At 38.4% G+C, this 27,509-nt stretch overlaps 4 protein-coding genes across 4 annotated transcripts; 1 reads left to right on the top strand and 3 right to left on the bottom strand.

Annotated features, from left to right (window-relative positions):
• Positions 1-70: 70 nt before the first annotated feature.
• On the bottom strand, positions 71-3,479 carry LOC144654386 (uncharacterized). Its single transcript, XM_078514527.1, has one exon. It carries the CDS (start codon positions 3,477-3,479, stop codon positions 1,902-1,904), a length of 1,578 nt encoding a protein of 525 aa, XP_078370653.1. The 3' UTR covers positions 71-1,901.
• Positions 3,480-3,777: 298 nt separating this feature from the next.
• On the top strand, positions 3,778-22,338 carry LOC144654323 (ATP-binding cassette sub-family E member 1-like). Its single transcript, XM_078514430.1, has 21 exons — positions 3,778-3,999; positions 4,092-4,177; positions 6,228-6,325; positions 6,863-6,980; positions 7,078-7,167; positions 8,078-8,125; positions 9,676-9,745; positions 10,289-10,385; positions 12,304-12,393; positions 13,495-13,616; positions 14,280-14,374; positions 14,864-14,921; positions 15,516-15,587; positions 16,634-16,693; positions 16,831-16,889; positions 17,012-17,122; positions 17,683-17,742; positions 17,833-17,915; positions 18,295-18,417; positions 19,710-19,821; positions 21,886-22,338. Exons 1-21 carry the CDS (start codon positions 3,867-3,869, stop codon positions 21,931-21,933), a joined length of 1,833 nt encoding a protein of 610 aa, XP_078370556.1. The 5' UTR covers positions 3,778-3,866; the 3' UTR covers positions 21,934-22,338.
• An 822-nt stretch (positions 22,339-23,160) lies between these two features.
• On the bottom strand, positions 23,161-24,450 carry LOC144654405 (rhodopsin, GQ-coupled-like). Its single transcript, XM_078514548.1, has one exon. The coding sequence runs from the start codon at positions 24,336-24,338 to the stop codon at positions 23,475-23,477; it is 864 nt and encodes a 287-aa protein (XP_078370674.1). The 5' UTR covers positions 24,339-24,450; the 3' UTR covers positions 23,161-23,474.
• A 711-nt stretch (positions 24,451-25,161) lies between these two features.
• Positions 25,162-26,554, bottom strand: LOC144654401 (somatostatin receptor type 4-like). Its single transcript, XM_078514545.1, has one exon. The coding sequence runs from the start codon at positions 26,459-26,461 to the stop codon at positions 25,586-25,588; it is 876 nt and encodes a 291-aa protein (XP_078370671.1). The 5' UTR covers positions 26,462-26,554; the 3' UTR covers positions 25,162-25,585.
• Between the last annotated feature and the right edge of the window lie 955 nt (positions 26,555-27,509).

The following is a 27,509-nucleotide window of genomic DNA, read 5'->3' on the forward strand; positions in this document are numbered from 1 at the left end:
GTCTATATAATTTTACCCTCCATAAATCGCACCATGTGTGTCAATACATGACAAGTCAAAACAAACAGTGTTGTGTAGTCCAAACACTGAGTTTATTTTGAAATAAAAATTTACACCAGTCAGAGTCGCCCCCGAAATGCCCCTCAAAACACGAACTGTGCCATGCTTCTCGATCTGACATGCTACAGATGTTCAGTTTGTTTGTGGAGGTTGATACTAATTTTTTAAAATCCAACCTTTGATGGTAATTAATAGATTTGCTGAGAAGTAAATCGTATGAACTCTTGAGAACTCGAACCTTTTTCAATTTCCCATGAAGGTTTGAGTTATCGGGAGTTGACTGTACATGCAGATCCCAATGTAGCAATCTCAAGGCAACCCCAAGAGTAACTTATTAGAAAACAATGGCAAATTATAACAGATACGAGAAATGCGTGCCATAATTTCCATTAATTTCCAACAAAATGTTATTAGACTGTTAAATTTTATCCTTTTCCTCCCAAAATCAAGTACAAAGGCTGATCGATTTGAGTTTTTATTCAAAACATATACATGTAAAGTGAAGCAGCCCACAGATGATAGTTTATTAAAGCTTCTGACATTATTTGTGAAACCCTAAAGACAGCCAGTGCCTTTCAAAACAATTGCATTGACATCATCAGACATCAGCCTTGCTTTTTTCATTAACTGTGAAGTGGATACCTGCTTTTAGTGAAACCAGTACTATACCAGACATCCTCGAAGACCCAGGGGCAGTTAGTGGGGGCGAAAGAAACGCGAAACTGCGGGCAATTGGCATATATAATTGGCATATATAAAAAGTTGTATATAATTATGCTAATTTTTTTGCGCGCAGTTTCGCGCTATTTTTGCCCGCAGTTTTGCGTTTCTTTCGCCCCCACTAACTGCCCCTGGGTCTCCGAGGATGTATACCAGACTGTTGTTTTAAAGGTGTGGTTTAAACTCATTTTCACCTCTACCCCGAGAGGGGTCCCATATGAAAAGGACAGGGATGCTCATCAGGAAATTTAAATTGAGCCCATTAAAAGGAACAATCTGGGCACGGCTCAGGTTTTTTTTTTCAAGATATTTTTCTTGCCTGATTGGTGTAGACAACCAACACAGTGTGAGCATTTTTTTTTAGTTTTTCCTGTGAAACCCTAAACCAGACCGAGCACAGTGAGACCAAAATCTGTAATTAACACCCTTGATTGAGATAACAGCATCACCCTCTCTTGGGAGTTCCCTCCTTGAGATAAAAGGGGCACTAAGGATGATTGGTTTGAATTCCTTCATCTCAAACAAACAGTAGATGATGCTGGCTTATTGCAGTTTTCACTGAAATGCAAACTCTGAAATTCAAAATCCAACTAAATTTGCGTGTTTGGCTGCCGTCAATCATAATTATGGCAACAGCCAACGAACCATGAAAAACAGAAACAGACAAAATGGATCAAAATCAACCAATCAAAACTGACAGACGTAACCTTTTGACCCGATTGAAGTGAACTTTTGTTTTCCGAGGCGTCCGCTAAGATGATTGATGGCAGCATAAAGTACAAACAGTGGGCTGAGGATTCAATTTCAGAGTTCGCATATCACTAAAAACCGCAATAACATCTTCATCTAGATAACTAACAGCGTTGTTTTAGGTTTTTTGGTGCCAAACCCTGTCCCTTTTTGAGGGTGTACCTTCTTCTGCTGGGCCCAGTACACCAGACATCAGCACCCACTGGGGGAATCAGACCTGGAACTATGGTGGGCGGGCCCTTCTTTGTGTGTGTGTACAACCAAAAACTTTTTGGTGGGGTATTTTTTAAAATGTCTTTTACCAAAAACAAGGAGGGGCCCAAGCCCTCAGAACTGCCACTGGCACTGAGTTGTCATTACAGGCCTTTCAGTTACACTTCATGTTTGATTAGTGATTGTGCAAACTGAGTGAACTGAAACAATGTTGATGCACAAATCTCGGTAGCAAAGTGTTCATCCCTGTAAGTCATAATGCGACAAAGGTTGCTTTCATTCAAAACATCTGGTTTCTTAGCTTTCAAGAACTCTACTCTCGCCTTCAGATGAGCCAGTGGTTTTAAAAGGCATGCAGGGTTTTTCCTAACATCTTCCATGTTCACGCCATTCACTGACAATAGATATTCAAGTCTCTCAGTCAGTTCTCTTTTGTCAAGAGAAAAGAAGTTCTTGGAAGTCACCAGGTTTGCAATCTCTTTGTCGTCAACACATTTACTTTGAAACCAGTGGATGACATCCTCTATCGCTGCATTGTCATTGTCGAACAGAAATCTTGTTTGCGCTAGATTATACAGCACTGTTGGACTTTGGACAATGTCGTAAATTAATTGAACCCTATTTGTCATAGCTTTAATATCAAATTTTACAAAGAACTCAGTTCTTGCAATGAGAAGGTGTTGTATAACTTCCATTTCCAGTAGAAGAGGTTTGCTTCTGAAAAACTCCACTGCACTGATTAACGTGTTGATGTCAATATTAAAGAACATGGGATTCTTGGCAGCAATGATAAGCGGGGACACTTGCATTTCGTGAAGAAAACCAACCACTTGTTTAAAATTATCTCTCGAACTGACTTGTTCTTTAAATTTTTCTAATGACTGAAGGAGCAAGCTGAGAACTGCCTTCTCATCTTCTTTTTCATCAATACCATTTGACTGGGCGTCATTATGAGACTCCATTAAAAGTGCAATTATCTCCAAGGAATCATCTCTAAATGGAAAGCTGAGAATTAGGGGATTCTCTGAAACAAGCTTTCCAATTGTGTCCTTTGGCAAGCCTGCGGTTTCAAGTTTGTGGATGTTTTCAATCGCTCTGCTGTGCTCAAGACCAAAGACATAAGGTGTTCTACACATCAATTTTACAATATCACAGTTCAAATCGTTGAGGACTTTCAGCATCTCAGTAAAGCTGGCTGAATCCCATGAGAGAATCGCTGGAAATTCCAGAGCTATTATCAATGCATCTCTTCCTGTGATTCCTATCTGAGCCAAGAAAATCAACCTTTCTTCAAGAAGATTTGCTGTCAGTCCAAGAATCCGTGGTGATTCGGGTTTCAAGCCAGCAGAAACGTTCAACTTGCTATTTTTTAGATGCTTGGTTAAAAGGCTCGACCAGCTTTTAAAAATATTACCTTTTCCACGTGCATAAGTTCTTTCCAGTTTCTTGACGTATTCGTATAAGTTTAGATCTTCAGAAGAAGGAATATCGTGTCGATGCACTGATGTCTTTGCACACCCTTGATGATTGAAGTCTTCCTTACGTAATTTGTGACGATCATGTTCAGAAAAATCGCTAACAACTTCATTCAGTCCTTTCTCACCTATGTAATTAGCTGAAGATCTAAAACTTGAAGTTGTGAAATAGCGATTTATACGGCAAGTTAAACGAAAAATTCCAAAACTCGGAAAAAATTGACCAGGAACAGCGAAACGAGATAACCTCACGGCTGCCATCTTGCACGTGGAGCAGGAAGGGACTGGGGACGATAAAAGTTTTCATGTCACCTTACATGAAGAAAAAATTGAGTATTGCACCATTTTCAAGATGGCTGCCTTTGTCGGCGAAATTTTGAGTGGTTTTGTCCCATTTTAAGGAACTTTGTTTGCAATAAATAGGATATTTTTTAATTATTAGTCATAATTCCTTTTAATCCATTCTTACAATATGAAAATACCCTCCAAATTTGTCAGAATTCCCCTCAAAATTTCGAAACCGGAAGTGCTGAATAATGCGCGCGCATTTTAACTCTCACGTGGCTTTACGGAAGCCATTTCTTTCTGGCAAAAATTTTCGAAATCAGTGAATTTAGTGTACTTGGTGTCTTCAGATAATATAAATTGATGGCTGGCCGGGGTCAGCGAAATCAAGAAACGCAAGAGCAGCTTACTCGAATTGCTATTGTAAGTGCCGACAAGTGTAAACCGAAGCGCTGTCGGCAAGAATGCAAGAAGTCTTGTCCGGTTAACCGAATGGGTAAGTAGTGCCCTGAAAAGCCCATCCTTTACTGTGCTTGCATTTTCATCCTGGGCCAGATAATTTAGTTGGGATATACCTTTCATTTACAGGAAAACTATGTATTGAAGTTACCCCAGAAGATAAGATTGCTTCTATTTCCGAAACGCTATGTATCGGTTGTGGTATCTGTGCAAAGGTAAATAATAATACCCTAATACCACAGTTAACAGAGAATCTGTTGCATTTTCTCTTAGAAAACCGAAACCATATAAACTCGACTATTAACTGTAATTATTAAGGCTTCTTTGTTTAATATATTAGTATAAAAGTTTGTTTTAATGAAGTATATATCTTGATTTTATGCTTTTAGCTATTAAAGTATTAAAGCTTAAAACTTTTATCAGGGACCATTACACTTATTAAAAAATAGGTTTGCCTTTTTTTCTGTATTTTGGTATTTTCCTAGAAGTCACTTCAGAAGTGCTAAATCTCACAAACCTCGTTCATGAAATGTATCATCTGAAATAAATTCATGGGGCATTAATTGATATGACAAAACATCATTTCATATAAAACATGGCAAATATTCAGAAACTAAGGATAATGACAGAGACATTAGTTTGTATCTTGTCTTGTCTCCCAAATAAGAGTCCCATTATTGCAGCACTGCACTTTCCCTGCTAGTAGAGTCACGTCAGTCTTTCCTAGATAAGTTGAGAAAGGGGTCATCACAAAGTGCTTGGCAGCGAGGCATGCGATCTATTCTGGTTAGGCCATCCCAATAAAATGTTTCTTTTCCCACCGCCCGACCGATTCCAGAATTCACTAGTCAAAGAAGCAAGTACTTTAACTTACAAGCACATGATCTTGTTGTATTAACAACAATTGGTATGATCTAATGTAAGTAAGTAAGTACTTTATTTAAACACATGTCAACAATGAGCCTGGGGCTCGTTTAAAAGTGAACGTGTATTCTAAAAATTACAATGTAAAAAATTTAAATATGATTATCTATTCAATAAAAATACAAAAATTAGGCTATAAAATTGAAAATTAAAAAACTAGACTATAAAAATTTAAAAACTACATAGACAATAAAATTTAAAAATGTAAACTAATCGATACAAAGATTACAGCAACAGTTGGCCTCGGTAGTCAGGTTAACATTGTTCAGTAAATGTTTAAAAATTCTAAGAGAGGACGCTCCTCTTATATTGTCAGGTAGGTTGTCCATAAACATGAAGTTATGTAACGATAAGATTTATGCAAAAACTTTGATTTAAAGGTAGGCCGATTAAGCTTATAATAGCCTCTTAGATCATAATTGCTAGAACGCAATGAGAACAATTCCTTGATGTAGCTTGGCCCCGTAATAAATAAAGATTTATAAAGGAGGATTAGGGCTTGCGTGTATCTGCGATGCTCCAGGGACTTGATGTTTACCATCTTAAGTAGATCGCCATATGGAGTTGTCTTGGGCAGATTCATTAGTGTTCTGATAGCAAACTGATTAGTAAATTCTAGCTTGTTAGAAAGTCCAGATGAAAGTCCCACTAAAACAGGTGCGCAGTATTCCAAATGTAAGATGAAGGCCTTGTAAATATTGTTTATCACATCAGCAGGTATAAACTTTCGTACCCTCCTTCGTTTTTTGAAGGCTGTTTAGACATTTGATAAAGAATACGAACGAAAAGACAACGTTTTCGAGTTGACTTTGTAAGCTGGCTTTCTTACTTAGCAGCCCGGCCTTCTCTGGAAACGAGACCCCTTCAAGTGTTCATTCTTTTTTTTCTTTTCTTTTTTTGCCCGACCGACCGACCCACCATCACGAGAGACGGGGCGATGGGAAACGAAACATTTTATTGGGATGGCCTTAGCCTAAATGGCACTACGGTTAGCCTAAATGGCAATCTGGTTAGCCTACAGTTAGCTTGTGGTTAGCCTTTTTATTTGGAGAAGGGATTTCTGCCTTGCACGCCTCTCTGTCTTGCCTCTCTGCCTTGCCTCACATGCCTTGCTGCCTTGCACATTCGTAAGACTCTTAAGAAAGAGGCAGGCGACTCATCAAGATTGCGGGATGATTGGCAAATCAAAGAAATTCAAAACCGTTGGCAGAGTCGCCTTCCTCTTTATCAACTTATCTAGGTAAGATCGCAGTGGCGCTGCTAGCTAGCAGGGTACACAACACCTTGCAGTTACAAAGAGTTTAACACTCAAAGTGAAATTAAGTCTGTCACTTTTTTCAGAAATGTCCATTTGAAGCTATTACTATCATCAATCTTCCAAGCAACTTGGAAAAGGAAACTACACATCGATATAATGCCAACTCATTTAAACTACACAGGTATGTGTCCTGTTTAAACCTAAAGAGGGGGTGAATAGGTTAACGGATTGGTTTATTTGGCCTTAGAACAGACCTGGATTGCATATTTTTGCAATACAGTGAGTGGATTGGCAGATTTCAAAAATACTAACAGTGGATCGCAGATTAGCTGAGAATTTTGGTGCAGATTCGGGACTTTTTATGTCAGGAAATACTGATAGTGGATAGTAAACGAAGTTCAGATCACTGTGGCCAGTCTTTGTCAGTATTTTAGCGAAATCGTCTCAAAAACAAGCAATAAAACTAAACTTCTTAAAAATTGGCACAAAAAACAGCATCTACTGTCCATAGCAGTAAAACTATACCACCGAAAGTTTTCAAGTAAATAATATGTGGATTCGGATTTGAACGAAAATAGTGGCGGATTGACAGATTTGGCCAAAAAAATAACTTGGTTTGGCTGATTTGCGCACCCCTTTTCACCCCTCTCCCTAAACTTTGTTGTATCACCCGAGGCAAATACAGTACCTACTAACTCCATTCTTGTTGGCTTTGCAGGTTGCCGATTCCCCGGCCAGGGGAGGTGTTAGGGCTGGTTGGGACAAATGGAATCGGCAAATCTACAGCGTTGAAGATCTTGGCAGGCAAACAGAAACCAAACCTTGGCAGATTTGATGTATGTTCTAATTCTAAAAACACATCCAGTGAATACATGCCAATCAGGTTTAAATGATAAAAAATAATATTCATTACATGTGTATGTATTTTTTTAGAATCCTCCAGATTGGCAAGAGATTCTTTTGCACTTCCGAGGGTCTGAACTGCAGAACTACTTTACAAAGATCTTAGAAGATGACTTGAAGGTATGTGATGTTACATTATGGCTAACATCTAATACAATGTACAATTAAGTTTGAGGAATTTAAAACTTCGCTTTAACCCTTTCACCACCCGTGGCCCCTTTAGCGGCCAAAAATTAAAAGTGCGTGTAACACCCGTGGCCCCTTTAGCGGCCAAAAAAAACAGCTGGAAACGACCTCTTCTGTTTTGGGAAAAACTGGGCACTACTTTCCATATTTGGAAAACTAATTTATGCAAGTGAAAGCACATGCTTTGAAAACAAAATGGCCGTCTGTTTCCACAAACTGAAGGATGAAGAAGGCATTGTAAAACGAAGAAGAAAACTTACCGCGCGTTTTTTTTCGCCATTTTCAGCAACAACCGAAAGTGAAGACAATATTCAAGAGCAAACTTAACCGTGAATTTCAAGAGTTAAAGCCAAATATCTTCAAAATTGTTCGATCGATAACTAGTGAAGATGTGTAAGACATTTCAAGCGAACTGTAGACCGTAAACAACAAGAAATTCACCTGAATGTGACAGGGATGCTCTCAAACGATCTTTACATAATGCGGTAAGAGTTGTGCAGCATTTTCACTGTTTTTTGTAAATGTTTTGAATGAAATAAATATAACTGTTTTAATCTATTTGTTGGCTGTGAAATTATCTTTGCAGTGATGTATTTTTTAGTTAGATACGATGTTTGTAGTACGCGCTAGCTTCGTTTGAAAAATTTGTGCGCCATTCCTTCCTGAGAAATCGCCATTTTCTAAATGGCCGGTGTTATAGGCACTTTTCTGTCGAAAACGTGCGGTGGTGAAAGGGTTAAATAAAAGTACCAGTATTTTATTAAATTTTCAAGATCTTTTAAAATTTGTTTAATTACTGATGCAAACTGGCATATGTCTCTGAATCTGTTTTAAACTTTGTTAGGCCATCATTAAACCACAGTATGTTGACCAGATTCCTAAGGCAGTCAAGGTTAGTAGAACTTTGTTTCTGTTTTTATTTTTAATATCGTCCTTCTTTACTTTAAGGGCAAAGCCTGCCAGACATTGTGTGTGGTTGTTTGCCACATTATGTCTGTTACTCAGATACAATAGATATCTTCTGGTGAGCTTCAGGCAGTGGGACAACAAACAGACAAGAGTTATTTACTTTTGTTGTAAGAAATTACCGTAAAATTCCGGTTATAAGCTCCCCCCACTTATAAGCCCTCCCGGTTATAGGCCCATCAATCTGGAAACAAAAAAATACATCCGGTTATAAGCCCTCCCGGATAAAAGCCCCCCTCTACCGGATGACAGTACTGAACAGGGCTAAATGTTGCTTTTTTGTGCGTTTTTAACTTAAAAACGTATTTCGATCAACACTCTTGAGGTTCGTTTCAAAACGTTTTTTTCCTTCCGCTTATAAGCCCTCCCGAATATAAGCCCCTCCGCTTATAAGCCCACCCAAAAACCCTTACGAAGTTGTATAAGCCCAGGGCTTATAACTGGAATTCTACGGTATACATGTAAATATCAGTAAAATAATTAGAATTTGCTGCAACAACTGTTTTCTTTTTCGCTAGAAATGCCAACTGAGACAATACAAAACCAAAACTTTTCTGATGGCATAAAAATTACATATCCCCATGCTCCTTTGAGATTCACACCCTTGTTATTCCCCTAACGTACTCTTGCAGCAGAACAATTTTCAGTACTAGCATGAACTTGCACCTGAACAGAAACAAAGAAAACTAGCTGTTTTAGTACTTTCAATAAGCAGTAACAGATGACTGGCAAAAATCTTTGGCTACGTCGCTCAGACAAATTGGCTACTTTTTTCACTACATTTGTAAATCAAGGTATTAACAGAAAGATTCAAACACTTTGCTATTCTACTCATAAATTGTTTTTTGAATATATTTTTTGTCACAATGAGTCATGTTTGATATTTTTGCATGTGCCACCTCATTTCACTAGTTAATAATAATAAATAATAATAACAGTTCTTAGCACGCACTTTACATATGTCTCAGTGCATTTACATTTGAAATTTAAAAGTAAAAATATAAAAACCCGATTTAAATTACAATCAGATAAAAATACGCTAAGGATAACCTAATTTAATTACAATTGATAAAAAATAAGAATAAAAATGACAATAAAAACATGGCGAACTTGTTAAAAATATATCGACCTAAATAAATATGTCTTTAAAAGTGTTTTAAAAGTGGAGACTGAAGGGGCATTCTTTACTGTTGTTGGTAGTGTGTTCCAAAGTCTCGGCGCAGCAATGGAAAATGCCCGATCTCCGTATGAAGAGGTGGCCGATCTTGGAAATTTAAGCAAATTTTGCGAGGCCGAGCGTAGACAACGTGATGGCACGTATTGGTCAAGAAGATCTACAATGTATGACGGAGCATAGCCGTTCATAGCTTTATAGATGTTGTAAAACTATTTCTTCTGCCTTCATCAATACCTGTTGCAAGCCCCACAGGCCACTGCTCATATCCTTCTTCAACCGTTGTTTGATTGTCATTTCAGGGCAGTGTTCAGTCCATTCTTGACAGAAAAACAGAGATGGACAACCAAGAACACATCTGTGCACAGCTTGGTATGCCAAATAAGTTAGCTAGAACTATTAACAAACATGTTTTACATTTCAAACTCTCACAATTCTAAATTGAAAATATCAACTCAAGATCATAGGCAGGGTCATTGGCAGGCTTCAATGGGTGACTCTGGACCCCCCTCCCGCCTCCCCCTCCCCAAAGGCCACAAAGTTCCACCTAATCGGTTAGTGAGTGTTAAAAAACTCTCAGAATGCAGAAAATGCGGCCTTCAACAACTTGATTTTTCAAAATTTCCTGGGGTAAAATACCTCCAGCCCCCCCCCCCCCCGATGAATGTCTCTGGCTCTTGCACCCCCCATGCAAAATACTGCCCATGGTCCTGCTACTCTTCTAACTGATAGCTGTAATATTTCTCATATGTTGCTAGTGAGAATATCATGGCACATTAAGACAGGTTGATCATCTCATTCACTTATGTCTTGCATATAAGATAATTAATTAATTAATTTTGTGGATAAATTAGAAGTTTCCAGATCATTTTTGGAAATTAAGGGCTAATTAATGCGTTTACAATGTATTTCCAGATCTAACGACAGTTATGGATCGTAATGTGGATGAACTTTCTGGAGGAGAGTTGCAACGTTTTGCTTGTGCTGTGGTTTGCATACAAAAGGCTGATGTGTAAGCAAAGCAGCTTTTAGTTGTTAGTTCGTACTATCATGAAAAACACTCTGAATTATTGAAGTACTAGTAGATACATTAGCTCTATATAGTGATAATTTCTGGTTTGAGAATGAGTTGGTGGAAGAGACACATTGTTCTCCCAAAGTTCCCAGGGCTCGAGACTAATGGTAGCCAACTAGCCAAAGGCTAGTTAAAATGCAGTTTTGGCTAGTAGGTTTTGGCCTTTCACTACCCAAAATGGCTAGTGAAAAAATCAGGCATTAGTGGCAAGAAACCGCATTTATTAAAATCGTCTCTCAGAGAATATAACTAACAAGTTAACTGAACATTGACATTATAGAATGTGTTGACAAAAACGCATGTACATGTACAATTTTTATAGTGAAGAACAAAGCCCAATTTTGTAAGAAAAAAACATGAAGATTTAAGGAACCTTTTTACGGCTCAAGGTTTAAACATTACCGCACATTGTTTTCACCCTCCCCCCCCCCCCCTTAAAAGAAGAACTATGCATAAAAATTGTGGCTAGTAGAAAATAAGTTTTGGCTAGTGAAGTCAAAGCTGTCACTAGCCGCTTGGCTAGTTAGCAAAAAAGTTAGTCTCAAGCCCTGGTTTCTGTTTTGTTTTATCAGAGTTATCCACTTCTCAAGTTTATTTTACAGGTACAGTCGAATCCTGATAACTCGAACCTTCAACGGTAATTGAAAAAGGTTTCAAGATATCAGGAGTTCGGGTTATCCAGGGTAAAATTATTAAGAAAATGACCTGGAGGGGAATCAGAGTTATCGAGATTCAACTGTACTTGCACATTGTCTCGGAACAGACAAAGTTGCCGAGGGAGTTGGTAAGAGAGGGGGGCAGGGATGTAGCTAAGCCTGGAAAAAGTAAGCTGGCTCTTTAACAAGTTCAGCTGGATCTTCTGGTCTTTATACCTAAGTTTTGCCAAGTCTTTGCCTTGTAGTAAAATTTTAGTTGGCTCTAAGCAACTTCCCTGGGGGGGAGGAGAGAGGGGAACATAACTGGCCATTTTCCCAGCATCCTATCTAAGCAAACTCTGAGTTGTCTCAGATAGCCTCAGAATGATTCCCAAGGATCGTATTTATTTGTATCAAAGTACATCTGGGACCAAAGAGACAAAAACAACGATTTCTCAATCAAGTGGTCAATTGTCACGCGAGCAAGCTCTTACAGGGGAAACCCGTCTCGCTGCAATTTGTGTCTGACAGAGAAGCTCTGCATTCTATCCGCTGACAGGTCTACTCTCCTCAATAAGAGATCTGAATTAATCACCAAGTGCAGGCATGAAAACATGTTTTATGCAGCCAATCAAAAGCAGGATCGCTCAAACCGCCCTCCATGAAAGTAGTTTAAATTTTCTTTCAACTGCTATTAACGGCACAGTCTGATGATCGCCTCGTGCGTGAAACTTTAAGTAACTGTCCGTGCAGTCTCAATCTTTTAATTATAGTATTTGTAGATTTCTGTTTTTTTTTTTTTGCTTTGTTGTAATGTTTTAAAGGGGTTAGGTCATGGTATTTTAAATTTTTTTTGTTAATTAAGAGCTCTAAACTTTAAATTGGCAGGACAAGGGTCTTTTATCTGCAAAATCACCGCCACATAACAAACAAGGATGATTTTCAAGCATTATAAATGACACTTTCATACAAATAATTGAGATAAATTTAAAAAAAGTCAGGCTGAGGTTTTTCAAGTTTACCTGAACGCAGTCGGTTGTTATCTTCTTGAATTTTTCCCATCCATGCCCCATTTTGGCCTTTCTGTGTTTCTTTGAGTTCTTCTTCAGTTTTGTGATATTTCAGTTAATTCTTTGAACAGTTGGTCAGTGCCAAAATTGCCTAAAATTGCATGACATAGCCCCTTTAAACTATTTTTTTTTTCCATTTTATTTTCACAGCTACATGTTTGATGAACCTTCAAGTTACTTGGATGTGAAGCAGCGTCTCAAATGTGCCCTGACGATACGATCCCTACTAAGTGATGACAGGTACATTGTGCATTGCATGCATTGGGTAAAAATGTGCAAGGGTCACTGTTGTAAATGAGAGAAGACGTTTGCCTGTAGAATAATTATTAGGCTTTAATTACCAAAATCTCTTACTAACACAAAACATGGCGGCCAACTGCAAACACGAGGATTGCAGGCTCATGTAATAAAGTTAATCACACTACATATACAACACATTAAATTATAATGTAACACAATGTGTCACGCAACACTCACAGTGTTCAAGTGTCTCTAGCTCCTAGCTTTAGTTCACAATGTCATTTATACCACAGTCTTATCACTGGAAATTAACCACATTTAAACATGCAACAGCACTGTTTAATACACTAACATCTACCGTAAATGCTCTATTGTACCCCAAACTGAAAGTTCAATTTTGTAGTAAGCCCCCTCTCTATGGTAAATCACGACTATTTGTGAACAAGACAACAAGGCAGCTTTACACAATAGGTATTCATCAACCACATTTACCTACATATTATTGTGGTTGTTACCGAACAGCACTAAAACAGTAAGTCCACTTTTTTTTATTTCGTATGTGCCTAAAAATAACAGCCAAATTGTGTTTTTGTGGCACATAATGTTTTTTTACGGGTTAAGTTCCCTACCACTAAATTTAGAACAGTTAAGACCAAAAATCTGTGAAATCCTTGTGTTTGATTTGAAATAACCCCCCCTCCCCAACCTCCATCATTAATATAAAAAAAAGGTCAGCTTCGAGCCAAAGTGGCGCATACTGCCGGAGCTTATCCCGGTTTCCTTAGCATTAAGCAGCTAGGAGTATTTCTACTCCCCCCTGGATGGGATGCTAGTCCATCGCAGGGAACCCCTCAGCATTATTTCGCCGGTACCCATTTATACACCTGGGTGGAGAGAGGCACTATGAGAGTAAAGTGTCTTACCCAAGAACACAACACAATGACCCCAGCCAGGTCTTGAACCCGGAACGCTCGCTCCGGAGTCCGGCGCGCTAACCAGTAGGCCATCGCACCTCCCATTAATATGCCCCTCCTCAAATGGTCTTAAAAAGAAATAAGCCCCTGGGTGCTTAACAGTATTTGTCACCATTTTGTTTTGCAGGTACATCATTGTTGTGGAGCATGATTTGAGTGTACTGGACTATCTGTCGGACTACATCTGCTGTCTCTATGGTGCTCCAGGATGTTATGGTGTTGTAACTATGCCGTTCAGTGTGAGGGAAGGTAAGAGGAAAAAACATTTGACAATCATGTACACCATTGCTTTGGATGCGTTCACTGTAGGTACAGAAAAAAAATGAACGTGAATTGTCCTAAGAGAGTCGTACAGGAAGGGGGTCTCTGACCAGTTCACAGGTTGCAAAAATGATAAATCACGGTTCACAGATATCATTCATAATTTCATTTTCCCGAATCATGAAAATGAGCAAGTATGCTGCTCTTACATAAAGAAAAGTGGCAAAGGAGGAGTGAAAGGAAAATCGAGGAAGGCAAAAGAAAGGCTGCATATTGCATCCCTTTATTATTCATGCTAGATCCTGCTGCCTTACAACACTTTGCGATAATTGTATGGAGGTCACATTTGGTGTGGAAGTTCAGTCTTTATAACTCTTGTGGAGGACTCCCAACTCAAAATCATGTGGAATAAAGTGGTGGAATCAAGAATATCGATTTTTAATTCAAGTTCTTCACATGTCTCGAAAAACCTTTGAATCACGGATCATGAAGATGTAATTTTAATTTATTAAATCCACATTTCACAGAAAACTAAATCAGCTTATCATGCATCATAAAAATACCCAGGCTGTACCACCCTCTAATACATATGTGTTTTTGGAAACAATGGAAACTCTAACTTATTTAATGTTTTACCTTGTGTATTCTCAGGAATCAATATTTTCTTGGATGGCTTTGTTCCTACTGAGAATCTGCGGTTCAGGGAGACGTCACTGGTTTTTAAAGTGGCTGAAACAGCAGACAAGGTTTGCACAATTTTTATTTTGTCCAATCCTAGTGACCACATCAACAACTAGTCGTGATCCCTGGAGATTTTTTGCTCATTTGATATCAACACAAACCATGTTACAATTCATTTTGCAGTAATAGGTTGAAACACTTTTAAAATGGTGAAACTATTAATATTAGAAAAAAAAAATTTTTTTTAAAAAAAAAATTTTTATTTATATATATAAAAAAATATATATAAAAAAAAAAAAAAAAAAAAAAAAAAAAAAAACATGGTCCCAAAAGGGCTTAGGGCTCCAGGCCAAAAACATCTGGGCTCCAGGGCGCTGGACCCCCTAAAATTAGGGCTCTGGGCTCTGTGGACTCCCATTGTGCACCAAAGGGCTCAAGTAACAAGGTAATGGGGCTCCAGGCTCCACAGCAAAATGTATGTTAGGGCTCCGGGGCTCCACCCCTCCCCCCACCCTTGGAACCCTGATATAAATTACATATTTTGTATCTTTCAGGAGGAGGAAGTAAAGAGAATGCGCAGATACAAATATCCTTCAATGCAGAAGCAGCTAAGTAGGTGTCAATTTGCACTCATTCCAGGAGAAAGGAGAAATTTGACAAAAAACTCTGTTATTTGGTTAGACTGTTCACAGTCCCTATTTTTTCGTGAATTCTTATTCAATCGTGGAGTTTGATGGGTGACCTGGGGAGAGTACAAAAAGCCCATGGGTAGGGATCATTAAGTCTTGTGTTCAAAACCAAGATGGCAGCCCATCGAACTCTAGGATCAATCTCTACGACTTCACGGAAAAAGTTGGGGCTGTAAAAAGTCTATTTTGTGCAAAGAAAGTGCTTTCTTGTATTTATTGAATATTATACATTTTGCATTCTAAACTTCACAGACAGCCCACTTGGATCAGTTGAAACTTTGAGATAATAAAAAGTGAAGATTTTTTTCGGGGAGGGGGGAATATTTTATTATTTCCCTCGTTTCAAACATATTGACTGTTGAAAAATTCTTTTGGAGTGTAACATCTTGTTGTGAGACCATCAGCTATCTCCAAGGGGGCACCGCTCTAATATGGAAACTTCCTTACGAGTCATTCTCTTTGAGGAACACGATAAAATGTTTTGGGTTGGTAACCCTGTTATTTTCTATTCTCGCAGAGGAATTCCACTTAAGTATTGATGGCGGAGAATTCTCTGACTCAGAGATCATTGTTATGCTGGGGGAGAATGGTAAGCAAATTTAATGTTGTTATGTTTACTGCTTGTAGAAACCTTTCTGGGGGAAAAAGAAGATGGATAAAATGATAAATAAATCACGAGTGCTGTAAATTTCTTAAAATAAGAACCTCCCCCCCCCCCCCAAAAAAAAAAAAAAAACTTCAGTCAATTCATTAAGTCTGTAAATTTATTTAATTTTTCTATAAACAAAACTAGTTACATTTATGCTCACATTTTATTTGCCGATAATGGGCATGTGTTTCTTTAACATTATTATGGTAAGGTGGGTCGGTCACTGTATGGTGGTGGGTCGGGTGGGTCGGTCACTGTATGGTATAAGATTGAAAGTTGAGATCATCCGAAACTTAACGGTAATAATAAACGTGACGTTAATAAATTTAACAAAAATGTGGGCTCATGGTGTGGATTGTGTCATTGCTTGTTCCTCTCTGCCGTACAAAACTCATAATTTTATTATTTTATTCTGTCATCTATTCCTTCTGGGAAAGAACCCACAAAAATGACCTGGCTCTCAATGTCTGGCTTCCTAGCTCGGTTGGTAGAGCATCGCACCGGTATCGCAGGGGTCACGGGTTCGAATCTCGTAGTCCTGGATTTTTTTGGGCTTCTTTTCTTCAGTTGCTTGAATTGGTGGGGCCACGGTGAGGATCCTGTCATTGCCAGATTTTTGAACCGCCAAAATTTATATTTGTGTCACAGGAAACCCTAAAAATAATAGTCATTTTAATTAAAAAGTGCTATATTAGAGCACTGAAACTGTTAACGAGCATCTTTGGCTGCGGATGGCATGGATGGAAAAGGGATTGCAACTTGAAAAATTGGAAGTTGTTTCCGCACGTCTTTAAAAAATCGATATTTATAATATAGCCAATTTTCTATCCGCAAATTGCGGTTATATCTTCATTTAGATGTTCAAAGATAATGTTTTTGTATGGGTAAGTTGCCTACATTAACTTCTTAACAGTTTAGACCAAAAATCTGCGAAATCCCAGTGACATAGCCCCTTCAATAATGCTGTGTTGTCTTTAATTTTGCAGGAACTGGCAAGACAACATTTATCCGCATGTTGGCTGGAAAACTAGCGCCTGACAGTAATGGTACTGTTAAAAATGCATATTTTTATGATTTTATGATTGTTTAACCTGTACAAAATCTGGTCAGTTTTTTTTTGGATGCAAGAATGCTGTTTGTTTTGTTAATTGCTGATAACAAGTTCCTTCTCTATTTTAAACAGAGCAAGTTCCAATGATGAATGTCAGCTATAAACCACAAAAGATAAGTCCCAAGTCAAAGGTAGCTTGAATCTTAAATCTTGAATCTCATTTTCTGTAAAGAGACAGAAATGTGTGATGTATAAGCGTTAGTTTCTCTCCCACGTGTTTATGACGTCATTTCTGCGTTTTCCCGCCTTCTAGAACACTGTGCGCATGCTTCTTCACGAGAAGATCCGTGACGCGTATGTACATCCTCAATTTATCAGTGACGTCATCAAACCACTTCAGATTGAACAAATCATGGACCAGGAGGTGAGCAGAGTTTGTACTCTCGGGGAGGGGGACAGGAGCAGCTAGGGGTGGTGGGTGTGGCATTTGGGGAAAGGACCATTTGGAGCTATTTATTTCACTTGTTGTCTGATCTCGGAAATCCTGGAGTCAGCTCTCAGGCAAATTAGAGCATTTAGGGTGGAGAAGAGAGTACATGAGTTAATTAGCTTGTCAAAGCTAGTTTATTAACAGTTTTTTTTAATTTTTTTTCTTCTTTTCACTTTTCCTTTTAGTCGATAAAATGTAAATCCAAAATAACTGCTTTTTAAACGTGAACCATCGTTTGTATCTTAGATATCCTTGTTGTATATGTTGTTACGATTTTTTCTGCTACCTTTCGTTTTATTGAACTTTGTTTTATTATTTTGTATCACATTTTGAATGTTACAATATCGAGCTCGTTCGAAGTAGAACCATAGGCGAACAGCAGTTGTACCGCAAGCTACTCACTGTAGAATGCAAGCTCATCAATTTTTTTGGCCACTTTGCCAGGATAAACTGCAGTTGGTTTATTAAGTGTTCATTTTTTTTTTGCCTTTCAGGTTCAAAACTTGTCTGGAGGTGAACTTCAGCGCGTCGCGCTTACTATTTGTCTCGGAAAGGTATGCCACTGCAATTGCGCAACGAAACTCAGTCGATTTTCATCAAAAGAATTTATATTAAAATAAAAACGCATCATCTCTTTTTTTTAGCCAGCTGATGTGTATTTAATTGATGAGCCTTCAGCATACCTGGACTCTGAACAGCGTCTTGTTGCTGCAAAAGTCATAAAGCGGTAAGTGCGGGAATTTTCCCGCCATTAGTGCACGCGGGGGAATGAGGTTTTCTGTGATTGGTCTGTTTGGAGTAACGCCGTGCGCTGACTGGTTAAAAAATTGACGTCACTTTAGAGTCGAGCAAAAGTGTTACGTTTATAGACCTCCTAGAACCGGAATAATAAAAGTTTCCATGAATTGTGTTCACTGAAACTTGGGTTTCGTTTGTTTAAAAGAATTCCTTCTGTATTCTTATTAGAACCGAAGATATTTTTAAGTGTTGGACTGTGACACTGCATATTCGTCCTGGCACTCTGTTCTGCTTTCTTTTCCAATGGATTCACGCCATATTAGATTCTAGTTACTGAGATCTTTGTTTTTGATTTTGTTCGACTTTAGTTTCATCTTGCACGCGAAGAAAACTGGCTTTGTCGTAGAGCACGATTTCATCATGGCTACCTATCTTGCTGACCGAGTTGTGGTGTTTGAAGGTGAACCTTCTGTCAAGACTCTTGCCAATACGTAAGTATAAAAGTAATAAACAATAACTTTATTGAAGAGTGGAAACAATATTTGGCCGAGGGAGATTCTCCTACTAAAATAAGGGATACCTTTCTAAAATAGAATTTAAATGGTAAAAAGCTAAGAGTAGTAAATAGTGACCTATATTTACAGCTCCAAGAATAAAGATGTTGACAGAGATGGCCGACCTTAACTTGGAGAGTTTGTTCCATAATTTAATTAGTACCTTCCGTGGTACAACAGGAACTTGGTGCACGCAAGAAGTTTGGAGAGCACAAAAGAAGCGTACCGTATTTACTCGATTAAGCGCCGCCCCCGAATAAGCGCCGCCCTCGAATAAGCCCCGCATATAAGACAAAAAAGTTAATTAGCGCCGCCCCCGAATAAGCGCCGCAGTCCCGATGCGATGCTCATTCCAGAAATTCCGTTTAACCAAAAAGAGCACTACAAAGCAACGCTAAAACAAACTTGGACATTCCTTTCCATCAAAAGCGATGTTTTGCAGTTCAAAGTAATTGTTTTACCGCTCGCCCATTAGTTTTCTATCCAACATTCTTACAATACGTTGTTCTATAAATGTTGTGAAGGCCGCAAACTTTTCTAGGAAAGCTAGCGCCACTTCTCCCTTGTGCAAGATAGACGAGTACTGACAATCAAAAGACGCTATTTTCAATTACATACTGTAAAATATTAAATTCTTTGTGGGTCCAAATTTTAAATAAGCGCCGCCCTCAAATACCCGGTAAGCGCCGCACTTGAGGCGCGAAAAATTTAATAAGCGCCGCGGTGCTTTTTCGAGTAAATACGGTAAGCTATTGCCTTGAGCATCTCTAGCTTCTTGAGTGCTCTCCAAACTTCCCAAGTGGACCATAAGTCGATATTGCAGAGCTTAAAGCATGAACCAATTGTTATTTGCCGGTGAAAATGTAGATCTAAACCCGCGCTAAAAACTTGCGCAAGCGAAAAAAATTCTAGCGAAACTATTTTCTTACACAATTAGCGTACTGTATTGGATTTTGTGCATGCTCGCGTATAATGAATTTGATTGCGCGACTCTGCTAGCTACGGTTATAATACTTGTTAGAGACGAGTGTTTTCTTGAGTGTTTAATCCCGGTCATTACTTTTAAATCTGTGTCTTGGTTATTAGTTTCCTTGTGTTTGAGCTTGTTGCATAAATTTAACATAAAGTGCAAGCTTGCAAGTAAAATATATATACATTTGTAAGGGCCTGGGTTAAACTGCAGTCTCTTGCGGCTTGTTTTACCTTATTTGTACATATGTTGTTCCCAGTCCACAGACGCTTCTGACCGGTATGAACAAGTTCCTCCAGTCCCTGGAAATCACCTTCCGGCGCGACCCGTCCAACTTCCGGCCACGAATCAACAAAATGAACTCAGTCAAGGTAAAGTTGTCATGATCTTACTTCCGTTAAATTCTTTTGGCAAATTTAGTTTGTTAATAATTTATACCTTGCAAACACTGCCTGTGTAGCAGAAAAGTGTTATCCCCGTTTGCAATCAAATATGAAAATTCAGTTGATTAAGAGACAAACTTCATGTCTCAGTTTACTTTAACTTGTTTCTTGCAAGAGCATTTCACGTGCGCGCTCCTGCATTGAGGTTTTTGTATGACGTAGCTCACTTGTTTTGCCACAGAAGTCCGAGACATCCGTGTGTACTGAATAGGCCATTTGCAAAAAAGAGTGGTGGCCTGGGGCTAAGGGAGACGCGCGCTGAGTTGTGGGATCGTTTGGGGGCGCACGAAATTGTAAACAAAAGAAATTATGCCAGATCACGAAAGGTTGCTCCTGGAATATCTTCCTGTTTGAGAGGCTTTTCTTTTGTTCCGCTAACACCTGCCATTTAACTCAAAACCTCCCTCCTAGCCAACTGGCAACATTTTGAAACATTTGTTTCCAATATTTCGTGCTCCCCCCAAACAATCCCACAACTCAGCGCGCGTCTACCTTCGCCCCAGGCTCTCGCTCTTTTTGCAAGTGGGCTATTATTTGACACTTAAAAAGGCTGTTATGTGGGAGGCGCGGTGGCCTAATGGTTAGTGCGCCGGACTCTGGATCGAGCGGTCCGGGTTCGAGACCTGGCCGGGGTCATTGTGTTGTGTTCTTAGGCAAGACACTTTACTCTCATAGTGCCTCTCTCTACCCAGGTGTATAAATGGGTACAGGCGAATTTACTGCTGGGGGGTAACCCTGCAATGGACTAGCATCCCATCCAGGGGGGAGTAGCAATACTCCTAGCCGCTTAATGCTACAGAAACCGGGATAAGTTCCGGCCTGATGAGCCACTTGGCTCGACAGCAGGCTTTACCTTTTACCTAAAAAGGCTGTTATAACCTTGAGGCTGTACTGGTATAATATATACCTTCTGTGCTCATGGTGTAGCTAGCTAGTGGGTTCACACGGAAAAGAATACAACATCAATTGGAAAATTTTTGAGATTGTAGCTTTCGAGACCGAGGGCACAGTTTTTCCCTAAACGGTCCTAGGCCGGCAAATAACATTTTTATTTTTTCCCTACTTTAATTTGTTTTGTAAAGAAACCGAGAAAGATTGTGTCGCAAAATCTTTGCTTTTTTACGCGCACATTCAAGTTCAGTCATCGATCAAAAGGTTCAGCAAATGAAAAATCAAAGTCTCTTCGAGATATCGACGTTTTTGCATGAAGTATGAGTCGAAGGTTTATCCTGTGCATTGTTCTTCGAACTTATCATTACAGTTTCTTTGTAGTTTAGTTTAACAATTTCCTATCTTCGCGGAGGAAATGCAGCCATATAATTTTGTCAAAAATGGCTCGTCCGCGCCGGGTATTTATACACATATTCCTTAACATTACACAAATAAACAGTGCAAATTTCACCGAGATCTGACAATTCTATACTTTAAAATTGCAAGGACCTTTCGAGGCAGTCGATTACGGCAGCGAAATTAGCAAATGAAACAGCAAAATATGCGTTCGACGCTTTGTTTTTGCGACGCCATATTTGAATTGTTATAGGTAGACCGCTGTTCAATGTGTTCAAGGCCGTATCGTTACGATTGCTCCACGAAAAAGCACGAAAAAAAAATACGGATATTTCCGACTACTGTCGCGTTGAGATAAGAAAGCTGACATGTCACTTTTAAAATTGTAATATAACGTTTGTAAATGTGACAAGTCACGTTTATTCCATGAGATCGCAAGTGATCACCCACAGCGGAAAGTATATCCCTTGAGAAATTAAAACAGTCCCTGGAGAGTTTACAAATATGTGGTTCCAAATTTTGTCCACATAACCCCTATTCTACGTTTTTAGCATGTAAACCAGCAAAAACGTCGAAATGACAATCAGCCTTAAAGTGAAAGAACTTTGTTCCGTGTGTTAAAAGAGATAGGCGTTAACTCTACACTACACATAAAACCTTCCTGACTGCAAGTTAATCTTTTTTGTAAATTTATTCATTTTCCAGGACACTGATCAGAAACGGTCAGGCAACTACTTTTACCTTGAAGATTGAAGCACCCTCAATTGTTACTCCAGCTAAAATCAGTATCAAATAAAGCTCTCCGTGAGAGGAGTGATGGTGGATGTAACAGAACATGTCTGTAATGGCAGGATGATATGCAAGCACTGCTGAGAACACTGACCAAAATGAAAATTCTCCTTACTGGCTTCTATACACATCTTGTAGTACTAGTTGGGAGAATCTTATTATCTATCTATAGATAATTACCCTTTAAGATGGATAAGTGACTTTATTCTCAATATATCCACGGTCTTATGAGAAGTCAGATCGTGAACCGCTATAAAATTTAACAAAACTTTACTTCGTAACTGATGTTCAAATATTACGTACAGTACTCTTAGTTAGTAGTTTTATGTATTGCAGGATGGTAAATAAACTGCATCCTGATTCCAACAAGAGTCTTTGTCTTTCTTAGGCCCTGATTTCATGATCGGTTTGCGGTGATCCCGGCTAGTCTGTTTAACACAGAAAAATGTCTTTCGCGGTTACATGATAACCTTAACCAGACCGGTAAACCGAGATCCCAGCCATAAACCATGAAATCGCACTGCCGGGCCAGCGCATTAAAGTGATTTAATATCATAGGTGACAAATTACTCCTTAATTTTGGCGCGAAATTTTAACGTTAATTTATAATTTCACATGTGAAATTATAAAATTGCCATGGCACCGTAGTTAGCGGCAAGATGGCGTCCGTAATCAAAGATGTTTTAGAGCTTAAACTTCGTACATTTTCGCTTGTATTTCATCTTAGCCAGCTAGCCTTGGCCATATAATAAAACTTTTGATGATATTTTATATTTCAAAACGTCAAAACGACTTCTAGACTTATATTAAGCCAATATACATAGATGGCATCGAGCGGATTTTTGAACGTTTTACACGGGCACCGTTTTCAGTTCATTCAAGACGAACTACGGTCATACAGTGAGAAATAATTGACAGTTGATTCATCTTTGAAACTTTTTGTCAACAGCAAAAAGGAATCTCTAAAAGGTTTTCTTCAAAGACTAAAAAAACCTTGCGAACTTGAGCAAAATGTATGCTTTCAACTTTTCAAAGCTCGGAGTTTGCGATGCAATTTATTAGTCAAAAACCTACGATTGCAAGCGTAATTTGTCACCTTTGATATTAAAATGTAATCAAATGGAATACTCGTGAAATTAGGAAATAATTTCCTAATTTCACTCGTCACCATTTGATTGCCAGTACTAATTTCGCTTCAGAGCAAAATGATCTACCAATAAATCGATATTTCTTTTCCTATTTAGCTCATAAATCATTCATTATCATTAAATGTATTGCAGACCATGAAGCTATCTGAGACTGCCAAAAGTACCAAATTGCTCGAACAATTTCTTTGCGCCTAAATAACTCGTGCTATATTTAATTAACCCATCGTCTGCGCAAAATCTAGTTCATTCCGGGCTAACCCGGCTCATAATACAAGGCTGAAAGACATCTCGGCAAACCAGGCAATCGCTCTTAAGTGGGCTAGCCCAGATGATGGAATCAGAACTTTTTGTTAAGTGTTAAAACAGGCATCTTTTCTTGCAGCACTTCTGAGTGAACAGTTCTTTTACGGCTTGCCTAAAGCGAGGGCAACGAAAAGAGTACAGTATAGGATTCGCCATTGATCCTAACAGCGCAAGCAAAATTGAAATAACTTCGTAAACTTTAAAGCTTTCGCTGCACCGAAAACTGCTAGAGGAAAGCCTTCCAAAAGACATTGACCAACTAACGATAAAAATCAACGTCGCTGCCATGAATAGTTTTGTAAGCTTCCAACGTGATTTCAAAAGCGCCTTGTTCGTCGCTTTATTCTCCTCGGTGTTGAACCATACATGAAGTATTACCCGAGCGTAGCACAGCGTCATAACGCTTCCAGGTATGGTTATTGAAAGTACAAGAAGCGTACCTGCATAGCCCACTACAAGAGCTTCATCCGACTTGGAACTCGCGCAGAAATCGGACCTTTCACCACCGAATACAAAGTAACCCGGAGTTGTAACGATTGAAGAAAAAGCCAAAACGGCCAGAATGAGTTTTTTTACGAGAGAAATCGTGACGTTCGCCTTGTAAAAGAACGGCTTTAAAATTGCCAGGTATCTTTCAATCGCTAGTAAAGTGAGTATCAAAATTGAGACCAGTGTGTAGAACATATATGGGACTTGTAGGCGAAAGTTTGAGCCAGTAGCGAAGAGGAGAATGTTGGTTTCTGCAATGATTCCAAAAATGAAATCGCCCACGGCGAGGCAGGATAGTAGAAATGTGTTTGGACATTGCATCTTCTTGTTCCTTCGAACAACTATGACTACGAAAGAATTTCCAATTAGATTGCAAAGAAAAATTGGCAGCGAAATGCATTCTGCTGCGATAAGAAAATCTTCATTCATGCTGACAAATGCAGCATAAGAAAAACTGGAAAGGAAAACTTATCAACAAAAACGATTTTAAGATCCAGATGCCCTCTCGATCGGAAGACTTAAGCTAGTGCTTGAATTTTAATGTCTTATTACGCCTTATTTGCAAGTTTATTTGTAGAGGCACATATAGAAAATAAATGACTAAATAAACAGAAAAATAAATAGGACAGCAAAATTGAAATACATTTAAAAGTATATTAAATGTACAAAGGTATTTTGCATTTGAAAAGTTTTGATAAGATGTGGGAGGGATTATTTGTTAAAAACATTTCTATTTATAGGAAAAAGCAATAAGCTTAAAATGAGTATTGGTTGCGCTGTCATGTTTTTCTTTGTTCATTTTAATATTACTTCAAACATTTTAAAATCTTTGAGAAGGTCTTTTGATTAAATTTATTAGGATGTGCCGGAAATGCTTTTTTTTTTTTACAAAAATAAAATAATAATTTGTGCTGGCTTGAATGAGAGTAAATAAATGAAGACAATCATGCTTAAAATGTACACTGAATTTTGTATTTTATTACATTGGTCTTTTTATCTTACTGAAGGGAAATACATCTAAGTTTACAACCCTCTAAAAAAATACTACATTTATATTTGCATTTGTAAGCGGAATTGCACGTTATTTCAAGGGAGATCTTCCAGGATAAGGCATTTCCCGATTGTGTTTGCCTCTTCCTCAAAACGAGGCCCAGTGTATATTTGTTGTTTTACAAACTGGATTGTAAATGGGTCAAACTGACTTTCATTTGAGTTATTCCGGCAGTATGAAGTCGTTTCCTGGCGTTGAATCTAAACTCACTAGCGTGATCGTTCTAGCTCTTTCACCTTTTAAAGATTTGAGAGTAGTCCGTTAAATTAAATGCGAAATTTACTTGACCACGAGCCCATTTGAAAGAAAAGGTTCTGAGCTCAAAATTAAAATAAGAGAACAATGCAGCAATATGGCTTATAATTTTCACACTACAGCTCTATATGTACCCAAACAACATCAAAGCAATCATACACAAGTCAGTAGTGTTTTATATTATTTTCATTAGTAATTACTTAAAAAACTTATTAAAACAATCATTCAAAAGATGTTGTAGAGACGAAATAAATTATCATCTCACGAAAATTAAAACTGGTTCAACAGTTTTTCCGTGTCATTCTTTTTTCAATTTCTTGTAAAGGATATCTGTTTGTACTCAAAGGTCTGGTAATATTTGGCCGTCTCTTTACTTTCCAAGAAAATTTAGCAACTTAACAACTTCTTGTCGAAATCTTGGACAGCGAAATGAGTAAATCACAGGATTGGCTGCTGAACCGAGCAGGGCAAGTAACATAGAAGACAGCTCGAACTTCCAGGAATTTTCGCTTTTCAAAAATTGTGTTTTGATTAGGGTTCCGAATGTAGGAGTCCAAGTAACTATGAATATTACAGTAACAATAATAAAAAGTTTTGTCAATTTGCGTCGTGACCGTAAAAGAGCAAGATTTGTCGCTCTGTTGGCTTCCGTCTTGAGCCACACGTGATAAATAACCCGCGAATAACAGAAAATCATCACAACACTCGGTAAAATAAGACCAAATGCGAAGACAACAAATATGTAAACTGTGCTAAGAGTTTCAAGCCAAACAGGCTCCCCATCTGTTACGTTCATCGTGGCGTTTTCCTTGGCGTATGCTCTACGTAGAGCGGCGATAGGATATCCCGGCGCGCTCAAAACGCCAGCGAGGATCCATATCGCGAGAAGAACTTTCCACATCAGAGATTTCACCGCTCTTGTCAAGTGCACAAAAGGTTTCAGAATCGCAAAATACCTCTCCACTGCCAGAGCAACTAACATGAAAATGGAAGCCAAAGCGTGGAAGATGAATTCACCAAACGAATTGATCCAAATTGAGCCAGATTGCTGAGGGAGGCGAAATATGACAAAACTAAGGATGGCAAAAGCCACGTCCGAGGCAGCGAGGTTAGCCAGGAGGAATGTGTTGGCATTGTGTAGTTTCTTGTTTTTCTTTATAACAACAATGACGAGAACGTTGCCAATAACATTGCAAAGTAGAATTGGAGTCGAAACACCAGTTAAAACCAAAGTGAATGAAGCCATTAGCCTCTTAAAATAAGATACTTCTTCCTCAGTGGGAACCTATATCTAATGCCATTTCACAGCACGGCGTGCCAGTTTTATACTGAGATAAGATTTGTTTTTGTTTTTTTAAAGGGATATACAGTCCATTGACTTCTATATTTGCAATACACAGTACAACCTAAAAAGCCCAGCGCTCTCTCTGATTGGTTCTCTAACAACAATTAACACGCTTTTAATGTAAAAAACTCCATTACAAGCTATCAAGGATCATTTACAATCGAAAATAAGCAAACAGATAGCTGTATAACAAAGAAAACCTTTCCTTTCATTAAATAAAACTTCCGTTTCCATAGGTACATGATTTTGCTCCGTGCCGCAAACAATGTTTTTTTTTTTCAGTTACTTTAATTATAGCGAGTTGAATGGCTTGCTGTGATCCTTATCGGATAATTAAGATGTACAAACCGAGATGGTATTCCCATTATGAAATTTATATGTGATAAAAATTCAGTGAAATTTTAATACAAGAACATATTTTTTTTTTTTTTCGCGCAGTAAGTTTGAGGCGTGCTGCTAAACCATGACGTCATATCTACAGTCCGACCTCTATTAAGCGACCACCCTCGGGACTTTGAAAAGTGGCCGCTTAATATAGGTTGGCCGAAAAGGAATTGCAGTAAACACGATTTTATTGACTTTATATAGCAAAATTCTTTTAAAAATAGGGCCCCAATGGGTCCATGTGTTTTGCTGCTAGAGCAAAGTCTTAGGGAACATGTTGATGAAAGACAAGTGAGTCGAGATTGAAATCCAACGTCTTTTATTGTCTGTCACTTGTGTGCAGGTTAATAATTGCACTATATTGTAGTCACTTTGTGTTAATTCAATCCTGATAATTTTACTGATCAATGTTATGTTGAAATCAAAGACAGCAAACATAATTTAATTACTAGTAAGTTAACGTAATGTCTGACATGATTGTCTCTTTGATAAAAAACAGTAACTCTTAACATTATAAAAAAATCTCAATGAACTCAATGTGATTCTTTTAGTGGCGTTATCTCAC

This window comes from Oculina patagonica, chromosome 5 (genome assembly GCF_052425735.1).
Source record: "Oculina patagonica isolate OP01 chromosome 5, crgOcupat, whole genome shotgun sequence".
In the NCBI taxonomy this organism is placed as follows: Eukaryota; Metazoa; Cnidaria; class Anthozoa; order Scleractinia; family Oculinidae; genus Oculina; species Oculina patagonica.

Coding starts and splice junctions, on each gene's coding strand:
- LOC144654386 (XM_078514527.1), bottom strand. CDS start 3,479: ATGGCAGCCGTGAGGTTATCTCGTTTCGCTGTTCCTGGTCAATTTTTT.
- LOC144654323 (XM_078514430.1), top strand. CDS start 3,867: ATGGCTGGCCGGGGTCAGCGAAATCAAGAAACGCAAGAGCAGCTTACT. Junction 14,375..14,863: donor TGGCTGAAACAGCAGACAAG/GTTTGCACAATT, acceptor TGTATCTTTCAG/GAGGAGGAAGTAAAGAGAAT. Junction 15,588..16,633: donor TGTTATGCTGGGGGAGAATG/GTAAGCAAATTT, acceptor TTAATTTTGCAG/GAACTGGCAAGACAACATTT.
- LOC144654405 (XM_078514548.1), bottom strand. CDS start 24,338: ATGAATGAAGATTTTCTTATCGCAGCAGAATGCATTTCGCTGCCAATT.
- LOC144654401 (XM_078514545.1), bottom strand. CDS start 26,461: ATGGCTTCATTCACTTTGGTTTTAACTGGTGTTTCGACTCCAATTCTA.